The 16,536-nt window shown below is 43.3% G+C and overlaps 2 protein-coding genes across 7 annotated transcripts in view; one reads left to right on the top strand and one right to left on the bottom strand.

The window, feature by feature from the left end:
- LOC307082150 (mitochondrial Rho GTPase 1-A) overlaps positions 1 to 4,255 on the bottom strand; it is a 28,240-nt gene extending 23,985 nt beyond the window's left edge. For 5 of the 6 annotated variants that reach the window (XR_013812197.1, XM_079745619.1, XM_079745622.1 and 2 more), the window contains exons 1-7: positions 3,890 to 4,254; positions 3,273 to 3,331; positions 2,850 to 2,931; positions 2,539 to 2,582; positions 2,381 to 2,434; positions 2,218 to 2,270; positions 1,042 to 1,150 (exon numbers count right to left, since the gene is read on the bottom strand). Coding sequence is in view for 5 of the 6 variants with exons in the window: in XM_079745619.1 (XP_079601745.1) it covers positions 1,042 to 1,150; positions 2,218 to 2,270; positions 2,381 to 2,434; positions 2,539 to 2,582; positions 2,850 to 2,931; positions 3,273 to 3,331; positions 3,890 to 3,926 (438 nt within the window). In the remaining variant the exon portion in view is untranslated. Of the gene's footprint in view, positions 1 to 1,041; positions 1,151 to 2,217; positions 2,271 to 2,380; positions 2,435 to 2,538; positions 2,583 to 2,849; positions 2,932 to 3,272; positions 3,332 to 3,889 lie in introns of all 6 variants that reach the window. The other variant, XM_079745620.1, reaches the window with a different exon arrangement.
- An 11,199-nt stretch (positions 4,256 to 15,454) lies between these two features.
- Positions 15,455 to 16,306, top strand: LOC307083128 (myeloid-associated differentiation marker-like; the record flags this gene model as incomplete). Its single annotated transcript, XM_079746939.1, has 1 exon — positions 15,455 to 16,306. One exon carries the CDS (start codon positions 15,455 to 15,457, stop codon positions 16,304 to 16,306), a length of 852 nt encoding a protein of 283 aa, XP_079603065.1.
- Positions 16,307 to 16,536: the final 230 nt, after the last annotated feature.

Here is a 16,536-nt window from a genome sequence, read left to right as displayed (position 1 = left end):
ACCGCGACATGGAGGTGAAAGGGATTGTTGCCGTTTGCAGACTCCCGGTGCTTCCACAACGAGACTCGTAGTGGGGGTTCTCTCGACCATGGTTGAGAAGGAACTGAGGGGGAAAGGAACTTTGGCTTTGACTCCCTGAAGTCCAGATTGAACCGCGACATGGAGGAGAAAGGGATTGTTGCCGGGATTTTCTCCTGCCGGAGCCCCGGTGTGGGATCATCGGCGCGGGGGCGACACGCCAACCGGGGTTGGAGACATCATGGGCAACAATCCCAGGCAATCGCAATCGTGGTTCAATCTTGAATTCAGGGAGTCAAAGCCAAAGTTCCTTTCCCCCCAATTCCTTCTCAACCATGGCCGGGATAACCCCCACTACAAGTCTCGTTGTGGAAGTACCAGAGACGTCAGAGAACCAGACGCAGTCTAGTGTTTTCACCAAATGGGAGCTTTACACAAGCTTGCATTATTGTGTTGCGTGTTATGCGCCATAACACCAACAGCATAACGGTTCTCCAAATAACAAAGAAGTGTACAACACTTGAGTTACAGTGTGTGTATTCACACACACATTTGACACTCGCATGTTCGTATCTCTTGTCTCATTGGTGGGCCAAATATTCTCGGCAGGCAAAGCAGAGGAAGGGGAGGTAACCTGGCCCCTCTGAGCTTTCGTTTTTTCAAAGGCGGAGCAGGATACCGAGTTCTCATTTTACAACTAACGCCATTTCTAGCTACTGGGGGACCATAGGCAGCCTAGGGGGACTCATTATTGTTAGAAAACCTCATAAAGTGCAATTTCCTTTAATATAACACAGCAGTCCCCCAATGAATTTACTCGGAGGCAACTATGGCAAGCAGATGGATGTCTACATGGCTGGAAAGTGTGTGTGTGCGTGTGTATAGACTCCTTTCATGCAACTAGACTCTTCTCATATTTGGTGCCACATAACTGAATGAGCTGCTGAGCTCCATAGTGCTTTGATCTCAGTAAAACCTCAGAGGACAAATGTGAATACATATATAGTAATATAAATGCATCACCTCAACACAGGTCTCGATGTCCTGGTACTGGTTCATGATGGGCAGGATGGTCTCCATACTGCTGTGTTCCACCAGGTCAGACTTGTTACCCACCAGGATCAATGGAACCCTGATCAAATAAAAACCAATGAGCATAGGAATGAATATTGGAAGAAGAATCATATGGTGTGTGCAGCTTTAAAATACCACCCCACCTGGAGAGATATTTTAAGCCAAGGATCCACATTTTCTTTTCCTGTACATTGGTATTACCATGTCAAAAAAGTGATTTATATTGTTTATAGATACAGAACTGCTATTTTTCTCTTCTATCCTGGTTTTGAATGTTTAAAAAAAAAGAATAAAGAATATTGTTTGTGTTCATCCCCTGACCCACCTTTCCTCTGCTAGCCACGACCTGACCCTGTTTCTTTTCAACTGGTACAGGAACCAACCCCCATTATCTTGACAGTGATTTTGTGTTACATATAGAGGTGTGACGATTGACTCAGCTCACGACTCGATAAAGATACACAATATTGGGTGGAAGATTTGATATTATAATGATATTTTGGACAAAACTTGAATGAAGAAAATGTATGAATGAAAAAATATTGTTTATTTTAAAGACACAAAATATGCAAACAATGCCATTTGCCCTGTATATTTCCATTCTTATGAAATGGTAAATAAGATTTGTTATAGTAACATGGCACAGACTAATCATCTTGTCATAAATGGCAATAAACAAAAAGTTTTTCTTAGTTTATTATTATTTAAGTGCAATCTTATGTCCTTAAATAAAGTATGTAAAAAAAAATAATATATATATTATATAGCAAACCAATTTTTCGTCTCAACAACGCATTTCATCACTTTATATCGTGGCACGAAATATCGTCACACCCCTAGTTACATACATTCCTAGCCCGGGGGGTCTAATATACACAAACTGATCAAATGTCTTTGGCAGATATTACATTGGTACACATTATACCCCATATTAGTTCAGCTCAGGGATTGAGTGCAAGCTACCCTTGAGTGCTAGCTAGTGACCAGTTAACAGGACAGACTGAAGAACGATTATATAATTACATTTTGGAACATGCACCCTTCTGACCCTTAGTATGCTGGTTCCAAATAGGTAACACTATCGGTTGGGAGGGAGGCTCTCACACATACACACTATAAACACACCTGCTGTCCTTGTCTGTTCTGTCATTTATGAGGGGAATCCAATGGCTCGTCACCTAGGCAGGGGGGATATATAAAACAAAAATCAAACGAAACAGCCAGGCACAAACGGGCATGTCACCCCAAACTGACACAACACAGTGAAAGGCCTTCTCAAAACACTCACCTTCTCTATGGACTTCTTGTTGTTGACGGAATACACTATGCAGATAACATTTGCCTAAAAAGACAATTTATTAAAGTTTGCCGGACAAGATTAATACTAGGTGTAGTAATAAGAACAATGAAGCAGAGGGAAATTGGTTTTAGTTGTAACAATCAAACCTTTGATATTTCTTGATAGAGCTGTTCATCTGACTGCTCAGCCTCTAAAGGATGAAAAATGTATGCAAGGAGTGAGAGGTTACATTTATCATAATTTATTGTTTTATTCACCAATATTGTATTAAACAGTTTAGAAGCGATGTGGATCCTATTTAATTACATTACGTGTATTCATTATTACACAAAATAATAGAATGACGTCTGATGCCGATATTATGGAACTTTTAAAGATTTAGAAAAATGTGTACATAAGCAAGACAACTTGTCAATCTGTTAAAAGCACTGCTCCAAAAGTCAGAATCAAGGCTTACCTGAGTAGTCCACTATGTGTGTGGGGACCCTCTCCGGCGTGACGTCGGCTGGAATGGTTATCTCCTCGGCTCGAAGGGGAACCTGGACCATGATGGACAATAAGAGTGATCCACCAACTCCAGAGCAGTTCTTGATAGGGCCAGGTGTTGCATTGTATATGTTTTAGCTAGCCACATACAGATCTGATGCACAATGGATTTGAATGGCATCACGTAAGGTTAAAAAGTGTTATATTAGATGATGGTTTAGGCAATTATGTCTTTTGAGAAACGACAACGTGCGGTTATATAATATTACAGTTTGCATGTGAATGATTCAGCAAAACTTTTTGGACGTATCTTCATTCAATAGGCTCCAGTTAAGTCATTCATGATGCAAGTGGGTCTTTTATTATGTATTTGTCATGGTCTGGAGATGCATACCTCATCAGGAAACTCCTCGCTGACCAGGGACATAATCAGCGACGTCTTCCCTACCTTGGCTGTACGGACACATGGAAGAAAAAAGTAGTAGTGTATTGGATTATGACCTCGACTAGGTGTCACCATGTTGGTCTGCTGAACAACAGGGCAAAGATAAGAGTGGCTACCTCCATGTAGGCATATCAAGTGTTGGAATTCCTGCACTTTATTAAGGCCACAACAGTACAGAGCCGCAGAAAGGGGCTTCCCTTTAACATTTCTAACACAACATAACCAATTGGCCAGACAGTGTAAATTATCTTTGCCCCTTATAACCTTGGTTCTTTTTTTCTTATATGAACACCACCAAAAGAAACGAGAAAAACAACCATAATCACGAAAACGTATTCACACCATTGATTCAAAATGTATAACACTAACTATATAAATATATAAGGCATTCAGTACATATCGAATGGGTGATTTGCAAAAGGTGCATTGTAAATAATCCAACATGTCAAATCACTATTTCCTTTGCTGCAGTGGTATAAACCTGCTAGGCAGGACTGTTAGCATCTTGCTAGCAAGCTAGGATATCAGTCCAACAACCTAGGGATTTGGGAAGATTTGCCACTTACGTTCCCCGACGAGTAGTATCCGCACGTCCTTCCTCATATTTGAGTTGTCTTTATTTGACGAGGGAAAAGAGAAGAGTCTTAATTTGTCATAGATTGTTTAAGATGAAAGTGATTTGTCTAACGTCAGGCCTGCGAAGTGCACTACTGTCGCTGTCAAACTATCCGCGCCTTTGTAGGACAAAACGGTCGGACAAATTATGTATTCAGTTTTGTTCACTATGTCGTTTATTTTGGCTTCGGCGAATTATCTGCCCATTAGCCAGACCGTTTTTGACCTAGTCATGGGAATTCATCCTATTTTACCCGGTTATTTTACTCTTCTTGTAACATTTCGCTGTAAATGTTACGAACACGCCTGACCTCCGGTACCCGGCAAATACAGCAAGCCCTAGAGGACAAACTTCCTTTCCAATATAAAACGCACTCCAGCGCTCTCTGGAGTCAGAATCAGTTACTACAGGTTAAAAGAAGGCGCTATGAACTGCCTATTCAAAAATATAAACCATAATAATCTGTATTATATATTATAAATTAATCAGACATAAGACATATATCTTCATTTAAAAAATAACATTTATAATTGTAATTGCGTAATAATCCTACTCAAATATGCTGGTATTAAACATGAAATAACAACACAGTTGCATAGTATTATTGGGCATCAGCAATTGAGCCAGAAAGCCATTATTATTGAGAGGTTTCCTAATTTGGCCATTGTCACTTAGAGGAAGAGCAGTCTCAACTTGCCTACAATGTAGTTGGATTCTTAAGGTGGGTTTTTGTGTCTGTTCATTGACTATACAGCTTTCATTGGGTGTCATTGTCACTCCCCAACATTTTGGCCAACCATTTTCCATTTCATTGCCAGCCTCTTTGAAACATGCTTTTGCCGTATAGTTCTTATTTTGCTTTGTCTTATTACCGGCACCATGTTCTGATGTGGTAACACAACTAAACCACAGCATGGAAAGCCTCAGCAGTGTGTTGTTGTTTCTGTTGTTGTTGTGTGTTAAGTAGGTCAACTTTCATGGAACTCCTGAGCATGAGCTGTTATCACTTCTGCACACTCTAGAGAAGTGATTACAGTAGAGCCAGGTACATTTGCAGTGATGCAGTCAGCAGCTAAATGTCTGCCAGCTGTCACTGCACTGTGGCTTAGACCTCGTACAGCTCATCTTTGCCTTCTTTGAATGTTCACAACTGAAACAAGAATTGCAATATCACACGTTTAACATTTGACATCATACCAGCATTACCAATTTACAAAATCAACAACAGAATGTCTTTTTTTATATATATAGTTTAATTGTATATAGGCTATAATATAGTCATTAGTCATTATTAAACCTTTTACCAACACTTGACTCAGTAAAATAAAACCCTTTGCTCTTCATTATTCATTTCTTGATACACCTGGCCACGACCCGCTTATTTTAGTCACTGATACAGGTGTGGAAACCCATTTCAAAATATTCCTCAACTGGATGTTTTGCAAACCCATAGAAGTGTATTTTCTGTACGTATTTAAACTAGGAGGTTGGGAGACAAAAAGGTCCCCGCCCCTACATTCCAATTAAACCATCAGCTGCACAACTCAACTCTATAAAATACAGCTCATCTCTTGTGGTTCACCGGTGTAATCCTGGGGGTCCATGGGCCTGGATTATACCTGTCTGAAGGCCTCCAGCCGCTGCTTCTGCTTCCGCTCCCGCTCACACATGAACAAAAACACCCTCTGAGGGCATCTCCGGCAGAATACTGCACTTCCACGTATACCCACAAGGGTCTTCGGAGCGAACTCCTTTGCAGTGTAGCCGTTCCTTGATATCCCGATGACAATGGTGCCTTGTTCCTCTGCGTTCTGCCATCAGAATAAAATGGAAAGCACAACAGGGATGGATGAGAATGAAGGGGTGGAGCAAGGTGTGTATGTGGGTTTCTGGGGGGTGGTCCTCACCAAGCAGCCTTTGTAGTAAAGCAGCTTCCTGTCCTGGGTGTCCAAGCAGAACCACCTCTTCTTGAACGGTTCCAGTTGCTGTTCAGAATAGACATGTGTTGGGTTTCGTGTTTTTTTGTGTGTGTAGGCCTATTTTCAACATTAGGGACATAAAGTTTATGGCTATAGGCCAATTGTTCATATTTTGACATTTGGGCAGGCTTCTTTCTTTTTACAGAATTCCTCAAGTATACCTGTTTCATGAAGTAGAAATGTCAGTTTTGTCTATTCTCCACTAATGGCCAGGGAAGAATATTAAACTACTACAAAGAGAGCCTTGGGCAGTATCGAACCAGTGCAGGCCTCATCTGTATTCACAAAGATTTTTTTGAAAACTTTTCAAACCCAAGCAGAATCCTCTGAAAGAACATTTAAAACAACATTTAAACTTCGATAGTGAACATAAAACATTTGATTCAAGGCAAAAAATAATATGGAAAACAGAAGAAAGGGCAAAGGTACAAGACTGTGTACATTATATTTTGTTTTTTTCATCCCATACTACAACCCAGTAGCTTAGCACATTTCTTGCAATATCCCTTGTCGTTATTATATTGTTTATTTATATAAATTGTCTCATATATTCTGTGTGTGTGTATGTGTGTGTGTGTGTGTGTGTGTGTGTGTGTGTGTGTGTGTATGGTTTATAGCGTTGTCATCAACATGACTGCCATCACCGCATAATTCAAAAATAATTAAGTCTCATATTCCAGTTACGTATTCATTCAACATTTTGTATTCCTAGCTTTAATACCACCAAAATTACTAAAAAGTGTTCTATACTTTTATAGCACTAATGCTAGTGCTATATCATATATTTTAACTTTTATTTTTTATCATATATTCTATATCCACATATTTTCAACATGCACAGCTAATTAGGTCAGTGCTGCATGCAGCACTCATCTATGGTTCTTCTTAAAGGAGAAATCTGATGTAAAATGGATTTGGGATATGTTTGGTATGATAACGAGTTGGAATGTTCGTTTGGGAGCAAAAAAACGCATATTGACGCATTCTGAAGTTGGCTGTTTTTAGTCGATTCTATCAAAACGCTATAAACTTGGAACGATAGGGGCATGTCTCGTGGTCAAAACTAAATCGCTATTTTAAACCACTTACAAGGCTGGAAGTAGCCCGACACTTATTTGGTATTATAATAAGGGTCTTAACATATAAAACAAGGCATTGATAACTTTGTAAGTGTACAGATTGTTTATTAAAAAGGACATTTTATACACACAATACCATCAGTAGTTCACCCATCGACCCCATCTTGTTTTTAAGACTCGATAGGTAGATTGACGAACACAGAGATTGTGACGTCCGTCAACAACACGCAAGCTCTGTTTGGTGATGTTATGGCTTGCGTCGAGGCATCGGGGCGTGTTTCAAGTATGTCGGCTCCATTTCCTTTTTTTTTATGGATGATGCATTGTAAGAGGGCTATACCGTTAGGTTACTGCTTGTTCACTTGTTTTGTCTCTTTTGCCCATCTTCCAGGAAAAGGGTCCTGGACGAGGATTTGGTGGACATGGTGGTGAAGGATTGCCAGCCTTTTACTGTGGTCAACGACCAGGGATTCAGGGGGCTGGTAAAATTACTTGACCCTTCATATGTTCGGCCCACCAGACAGGTGGGCCGAACACATTAACCTACATTATATATCTCTTTAAAAGTCATGCTAAAAAGTGTTCTTGTTTTCTCAGGGTTTAAAGCCATGGTGGAGGAACACTACCACCAAGGCAAAAGGGCGGCCAAGGCCCTTGTTCAGCAGGCTACTGCAGTCAGTCTTACATCTGATATGTGGACATCCATGAATATGGAGGCCTATCTTGCTGTCACCTGCAACTTTATTGCAGATGATGTGCTGAAGACCACACTGCTTGGGGTTCAGCATTTCCCCCCTACAGCCCATAACTTGGCTGAAGCTAAGGGTGCCACTTTGGAGGAGTGGGGCATCAGGCACAAGGTGACGTGTCTTGTTACTGATACAACTACGAACATGCTTGCATGTGGCAGGGAGCTGCATTTAAAAAAAGCTGTCTGCATTGCTCATGCCATCAACCTGATGGTAAAGAAATCCTTGGATGACACCACTGGACTTGAGCATCTGCGTGCAAGTGCCAGAAGAATTGTAACACTCTTTCGGTCCATATTCTTTGATTGGAACATCGACTGTTGTAGCACTGTCCAACAAATATTTTATATGTTATTTTGTGTGTAAAGGAAAGTCTAGACCAGATGCAGCAACGCCTGGGAAGATCACTGCTAAAGCTGCTGAAGGAGGTTGAGACAAGGTGGAACAGCATCTATATAATGTTGGAGAGACTGCATTCAGAGAGAGAAGCTGTAAGTGCAGCCATGGATTCTCCCCCTTTACTAAGTCACCATGTTGACTCCAAAGGAGTTTACCATAATTAAGGAGTGACTTGGTGTGCTTGGCTCATTTAATGAGGCTACAAATGAATTGTCAGAGGAAAAGAGGGTGTCAACCTCTAAGATTCTTCCATTATTGAAAATGGTCTCAATAACCCTCGGTGAACAGCTTGGATCCATCCACACTGACACGGCCAAACGTCTCACCAAATCAATACAGCTGAAGTAAATGGAATCCCTTAACCACTTCCAATAGACCAGTATCATGACCCTCCCTACTCTCCTGGACCCACTTTTTAAAACTCTAGGCTTCCTCACTCCATCCAAGGCTGCTGAAGCTGTGAAAATGCTCACCACTGAGTGTGGTCAAGTGATAAGTGATATACAGGTACAATCATCTCCACTTGCATCAGCAGTGATCCATTAAGATGAAGTCCCTTCCACCTCCTCTGGTAAATTCATAGAGAAAATTTTGATTTAGTTGTGTTTATTTTGTTATGATATTTAATCAATTTTCTGTCTACTTTCCCTAGTTCGACTGTGGCGCCATATGGATGCAACTGTGCAGAGGAGCAGACAATGTCATAGTGCCACAGCCGATGCCATCCTAAAGGTCCAGCGGTATTTAAGAGAATCTCACATCAACAGAAATGATGGTCCACTCCAATACTGGGAAACGCACAAAAAAGAAGAGTTGTTGACGGGAGGGGGGGGGGGACATTTCGCGATTGATCATTCGCGTGACCTAAATACAACGGCAAGTGGCCACTGAAAAAAATAATTATTAATAATAATGTTTGTTTTTTTTTGGGCCCCCCTCTGCCATGGGCCCCCCCAAGCCTGTCCACCTTACACCTCCAGTCCGTCGGCCCTGATTATCCTACTGTAGCTGATAAGACATTCTCTTTTGCCAAATGATTTATTTTCTAGCATGAGCTCTGGAGATATTTATGAATGGCACACTCACACACATGTATCACAGGAATGACTTCAATTCTCAAATGATTTTATGTTGTATCGGCACACAAAGCAAAGATCACATTTTGGGTTTGGAATGACTTGAAACGCTTTCATCATAAAGACACCACTAGATGTCCCTAGAGTACTCATTTGAAGCTTCGAGCACGAACCGCTTTGGTGGTTCATCTGGCTGAGAGGCTTTGACGTTTCGTGAGGCATCTCTTGGCACAATTAGCTCTGTGCCGAGGTAATTCCCATAGTGAAACACCTCACTCTATTATCAAAGAACCAGGGATTACATCAAGTAACCCAAAGATTTACAAGGATAGAAACATGTTTCTGGAGCAAATATAGGGGTTAGGCATCATCACTTTGGGGAAATCAAACACAGTACTTTATGGCTGGGGCGTCGAACACTCTAGCTACTTTGCTATTTTCCCCCTACATTTTGACTAAGTTAATGATATTGTGCACTTAACTGCCTTTGCTTTATTCAATTGTTTGTGATTTGCTAAGGGATGACATAATATAATTTGTTAACGTTTTTTTAAATTCAATAATGGATTATGAACGGTAATACTATCATTCTAAATTCTTGCAATTCAGGTCTTCTAAACATAAATTCTAAACATATTTTTTTACGGCAATTTAACATAATGTACAAATACCAAGGATGCCCTGTCGGTTCTTTATAATGCCATCAACAACCTGCAAACCACTCACCCGGAGGGAGTTTTCATCATGGCAGGGGACTTTAATCAGGCCAACATGAAGACTGTCCTCCCACATTTTTACCAGCATGTTGACTTTGCCACCAGGGCAGAGAACACATTGGACTTGGTAACGTCAAGAAGGCTTTCAGAGCAGCTCGCCGCCCCCACCTTTGCTCCTCAGACCACCTCTCTTTTATGCTGATTCCATCATACAAACCGCTGCTCATCAGAGGTAAGCCCACAGTAAAACCAGTTAAAGTGTGGCCTGAAGGTGCTATGTCGGCGCTGCAGGACTGCTTTTAGAGGACTGACTGGGACATGTTCAAAGAGCCTGCATCTAACAGTGAACATACAGATGTGGAGGAGTATGCTTCAACCGCGTGTGTGTACATCCCGAAGTGCGCAGAGGATGTCGCTGTTATAAAGACTGTCATAACCAGGGCCAATGACAAACCATGGCTGACCAGAGAGGTACGAGCAGCGCTAAAGGAGCGTGATGTCGCCTTCAGATCTGGTGATGCCGGGGCTCTCAAAGAAGCAAGAGCCAACCTGAACCGCACCATCAAGGCAGCAAAGCGCACCCAAGGCCAGCAGATCCATGTTTTTTTTCAGGACCCGGGTAACACAAGACGTCTATGGCAGGGCATCCAGTCCATCACAGGTTACAAGGCTGCCCCCTCCCCCTGTCAGGACAACATCAGCTTCCTCGACAAACTGAATCAGTTCTTTGGACGGTTTGAGGATTTAAACACCCCGCTCGCAATAAAAGCTATCCCTCACCCGACGAGCTGGCACTCAGACTTCAAACAGTGAATGTGCGGAGGACCCTGAGAAAAGTCAACGCACGGAAGGCAGCAGGCCCTGATAACATTCCAGAACGGGTCGTCAGGGAATGGGCTGACCAGCTGTCCTGCGTCCTCACCAACATCTTTAACACCTCGCTGATTCAGGCTGTTGTCCCATCATTTTTCAAGGCTGCCACCATCATACCAGTGCCTAAGAAGTCCAACATCACTAACCTGAATGACCTCCGCCCCGTAGCACTGACTTCCATCATTATGAGGTGCTTCCAGAGGCTGGTGAAGGACCACATCCCCTCCAAGCTCCCACCATCACTCGACCCATTCCAGTTTGCATACCAACCGAATCGCTCTACAGAGGATGCCATCTCCTCTGCCTTCCACCTGAGCCTGGAGCACCTGGAGGATAAAAACACCCACATGCGGATGCTGTTTCTGGACTTCAGCTCAGCGTTCAACACGATCATCCCCCAGAATCTGGTGTGCAAACTGGGTCTCTTGGGCCTCAGCACCCCCTTGTTTAACTGGCTACTAGATTTTCTAACCAACAGAACCCAGTCTGTGCGTCTGAACAATAACATCTCCACCGCCATCTCCCTGAACACCGGTGTCCCCCAGGGCTGTGTTCTCAGCCCCCTGCTGTTCACCCTGATGACCCACGACTGTCGTCCCAGATTCAGCTCCAACCACTTCTTGAAGTATGCGGATGACACAACTGTTGTGGGCCTCATCCAGGATGACAATGAACTGGCCTACAGGGACGAGGTGAAACACCTGGTGGACTGGTGCAAAGTCAACAACCTGATCCTCAATGTTGAAAAGACAAAGGAGATCATTGTCGACTTCAGAAAATCTCGGCCTATTCATACACCACTCCACATCAATGAGACTGCAGTGGAAGTCGTCAGCAGCACTAGAGGTGCAAATGACCGACAAGCTAACCTGGTCCCGCAACACCATCTCCCTGGCGAAGAAGGCACAGCAACGCCTGCACTTCCTGCGCCGGATGACGAAAGTCTCCCTCCCCCCTCCCATCCTGATCACCTTCTACAGAGGCGCCATCGAGAGTCTGCTGACCAACTGCATCTCCGTCTGGTTTGGGGCCTGCGAGGCCTCGGACTGGAAGTCTCTGCAGAGAGTGGTGAGGACAGAAGAGAAAATCATCGGGTCCCCGCTCCCCTCCATCCGGGACATTGGGCAGAAGATCTGCCTGACCAGAGGCCAACACCTCTCCTCTGACTCCACCCACCCTCACCACAGACTGTTTTCCATGCTGAACTCTGGCAGGAGGTTCCGCAGCATCCACAGTAGGACATCTATGTTCAGTGACAGTTTCTTCCCCCTGGCCATTAGACTGTTGAACACCCACAGCCAATAAATAACGATGTCTGGTGTTACGGTGTACGCCCATTGACTTACATTGTAAAAAAAAAAAAGCAGAAAAAGCGTAAAAGTTAAAAAGTTGAAAGGGTTGAAAAACGCTGGGATATAGCCATATTGTCGTTAAAGAGCTGTGCGTTTTGATAGTTGAATGGTTTCTGCAGCTGAAAGTATGCAGGAGCAGTTAACTGCACAAAAAACAGGCAAACGGAATAAAGAAAACTTAACAGTAGATGTGCTTGGAGTAGCAACCACACCAATAAATACATTTATTACACGGCTCTTCTCAATGCCATGGAACACTCCGTTCACTTGCATGGGCCCTTCACAGCTTCTGGCGGTGAATAATATTTGATAATTCACCGTTGCTAATGTATAATTGACCGCTGTCAAGGAAACTGGATTTTTTTGCCGCCTTTCGTATCACTCCGCAACTAGTCGGGTAACTTATCAGACCCAGCGTACTCGGTTGCTAAGAAACGTCAACGTCTTTGGCGGACTATTTCTCTGCTGATCAACACTACGAATGCTGATAACAAATAAATTGTAAAAAGACACACCGTGTGAAGTTATTTTTTTCGTTTGGCAAGTAGCCGTGTAATAAGCGGGATAATGTATAGAACGTCGCCGGTCAAATAAGAAAATAAGCCCCTTCAGGGCGAAGCAAGACACCTCTACTTCGCGTCAGTGTCCGGTTCACCCTGTCGGGGCTTATTTTCCCGATAAGGACCGGCGTTCTACACATTATCCCTTACTTAGTCACCTAATTCCGTCTAGGTTCCATACAATCACTGGTATAAAGAAATTGAAATGCTATGCTAATGCTAATGCTAACCAGTCAGCTCTCTGTATATATTAGGTGCTGGCTGCCTCAGTCATCTGCTCTTACAGGGTCTTTGACCCTGTCCCTGCTGTGTGTATGCCCTTGTTTCTCTCCCTCCTAATTAGGAGATTGTTGGCAGGTGTAGGATGGACCGGTACTGCAGTATATAGAGCTTGTAAGTCTGCCCCTTCCGGTCGATCCCCATGGGACCTCTGGGCTAGGAAAATATGAATGGGTTTCAATGGAGAGAAAGTGTTATTATTTAAGTATATATATTTTCTGGTCCCAGTCTATATATGCCCTGTATTACACATATGTTGTTTGTGGATTTAAGTTATAATTCTTCATGCAAAGAAAACAAAATAATTTCGCAAAGAAGTTTGATAATGTTAGGTTTTGTGTGAGGCCGCCTTGTGAACGACAGCCCCTCGCTGCTCTCAACGCGAATGATATACGTCACCACCACCACTCTGGTACAGACATGGCGATCTCTCTGCTCCACTTCACCGCTTTTTTCCAAGGGGAGGATAACAGCATCGAAAGAGGTGAAAACCATTATAGGTCGGGGCATGTGTAGATTTTCAGTTATGCCGATGGGGAGATTGTCGGTCTTGTCCACGTCACAAAGCGGCCTCACACAAAACCTTACATTATCAAACTTCTTCGCGAAAATGTTTAGTTTTCTTTGCATGAAAAATTATCATTTAAATCCACAAACAAGATATGTGTAATCCAGGGCATATAAATACTGGGACTAGAAAATAATTACTTTCTCTCCATTGAAACCCATTCATATTTTTCGATCTCATAGGTCCCATGGGCTCTACCGGAATGGGCGTGACTTCGCCACTATAGAGCCTGCCGAGACAACAAACAGGGCTTCTCCCTCCTCCCAGCATTTGATTGCCTTTGCTTGTAACACATGGACTGATATTGTATTTTTAATATGGTTTGCTCAGTGTGGCTTGTACAATAAAAATGGCTTCTTTACGGACCTATTTCCATATAATTTTTTGTTTAGTCTTATAGACTGACTCAACCTAATTCGCTCTCCGCTTTTCTGCATTGTTTACCAATGTTTGTGTAGGTGCGGAGACCCTGAAGGGTGGAATGCATGTTATGGTTCTCCTGTCAAACCCGTTATAAATGTGTTAATTAAAGCAATACTGTGTCAAGTTATGCATTGACAGCAAACCCAACGAAAGCAAAAGCAAAAAGATTTTACTACCTCTTGAGTATAATTAAATGTAGCTTGATGTAGCGAGCCTACATTTTAAACTTTAGTCAATCATTTATTTAAATCATTCTGTAATTAGTCAGACCTTGACCTTAAAAAGCTGCACCGTAGTCACAATATTAAGCAACATAATCTGAGAGAGAAACATAAATACATTCACATCCTCCATCTTTATCTTCCATATTTTTCCTTCTCCCTCCTGTCATAATGTTGGACTATTGTGTCTTAGACCACTAGATGGCGCCAATTCTGTCTTTCTGTTCTCTGTGTTGTTTCCACCTAATGTCGATTGTTAAGCAGACTCACCTGGCCCTGTTAATTAGTCATGTGATTGGTTCCGCCGTGTTTGTCTCACAGTACTTAAGCCTGGTTCTTTCACTCTGTCTCTGTTGAGTCTTCACTGAACCCATGTGAGTAGACCTTGGTCTTGAACTCTACGTTTTGGATTTCTTGTTGTTTGACCCTGGACTGTTCCCATACTCTGAGTTTTGGATTACCCTTTGGATTTAGATTGATTGTGTTTTTGCCCTTTTGGATTGTTGGACTGAGTTTTTTGTGTTTTTGCCTTTTGGATTACTTGGACTTTGTGTTTTGTGTTTTGGATCTTCTGAGCTTTTGGAACTTTATTAATGAGGAATAAATACCTTACACTAATCCTGTTTTTGCTTCGTACTTGAGTCAACCTAGTTTCCTGTGTACCAAGCCGTGACACCTCCCACCATAAACCCGGCCCTCCCCAATCCTTCATACCTAATCCAGAAAACCATGACCTACAAGTAATACTGAACAGTAGGGAAGCACTGGCGTTATTTTTATTTTGTTTTACCTCAGGTGTATTTGGCAACTGTGCCTTAGCTACTATGCAGATAAGCATCTCAACATGTCTTAAGCTCGGGGACCAGAGTCCATCATGTGCTGTGACATAAGCCATAAAAGGAGTGGTGACCATAAATGACACAGATAAGAACACAGAGGCTATATTTGTTCGGGATGAGTACACGGCACCAGGTTTCCATTCCGGCACACCTTTCCTCAACACGACGAGCCTTAAAGAACTAAGAAAAGTAATCGATGTGTTAAGGCAATTCCCAAGAAAGAAGAAGAGGACAGGACAGGAGCTGGATGAGTACCCGCAGGGATATGAGGAGTTTGGAGTTCTATGTGGAATGACGATATGTTAGAAGACACCCGAGGAAGAGACTAGATCTAGAGACAGTGTAGAGGGAAGAGCTCAATACACGGTCAGCGCATTCGCTTGAGACACAAACGAGCAACTGATGATGAACGTGTCGGTGCGGTCGCTCACTGATCCTGTGGGTATTTTGCGCATTGTGGCGCTAGTCCTGACCTGCATGTCCTTTGGACTCGTGGCGTCAGTTGGGGTCGCTGCGTCGCCGGAGTCTTCCTACTGGGCCTGGTGCATGTTTACCTGGTCCTTTTGTTGCTTTTTCACCCTCGTCATCCTCATCTTCGAGTTCACTACGCTCAGTGACAAGGTGCCAGTGTCCTGGGAGGACTTCACCACCGCCTTCGCCATGCTGGCCGCCCTGATGTGCCTGGCAGCGTCGGCCATCTACCCCGCCTTCTTTACCTGCAGCACCTGCCCGCGGCAGATAGGCGCCACCATCACCTCGTGGTTCTGTTTCTTAACATACGGCGCCGAGGTGGTGCTGACCCGCCTGCGGCCCCGCGGGCAGATCAGCGGCTTCCTGTCCACCGTTTCAGGTCTCCTGAAGATCCTGGAGACCTTTGTGGCCTGCATAATCTTCACCTCTCTGGACCCCGCAAAGTTCTCCGGGTCTCCGGGCCTGCAGTGGTGCGTGGCGGTCTACTGTATGTGCTTCATATGGTCTCTGCTCATCATCCTGCTGACCATTGGACGGCTGCTCTCGTACTTCCCGGTGTCCTTCGAGATGCTGGTGACTGTGTCCAACGTGCTGTCGGCGATGATGTACATGACTGCCATGGTGATCTGGCCCTTGTACGGCTTTCAAGGGAATCTCGACAACAGGGCCCTGTGGGACAAACTGCTCGTGGTCACCTTCATGTCCATTTTTAACTTCATTGTCTACACCGTCGACAGTGTTTTCTCCATACGCATGGTGGTCTGGCCTCAAGCCTCAAGTTAGGAAGGAATACACCATTCATCAAATACATGGGGGACACCTGACATGGTACATAACCTTTGAAGGTAGTCCTCGGGCCATGGACATTTCTCTTTATTTATTCTTAATACTATAATTCTAAATACTAACCCAAAAATGTTAGATTGCTTTAGCTATTTTATGAACTTTGAGCACTTTTATTTTGAAATGATGCAGACAATAGAGATACTTCGACAATGATTCTCTCTGGCAAT

Source organism: Pollachius pollachius (assembly GCF_949987615.1).
Source record: "Pollachius pollachius genome assembly, chromosome: 11".
NCBI lineage: Eukaryota > Metazoa > Chordata > Actinopteri > Gadiformes > Gadidae > Pollachius > Pollachius pollachius.
This window is presented reverse-complemented; position numbering and strand designations above follow the sequence as displayed.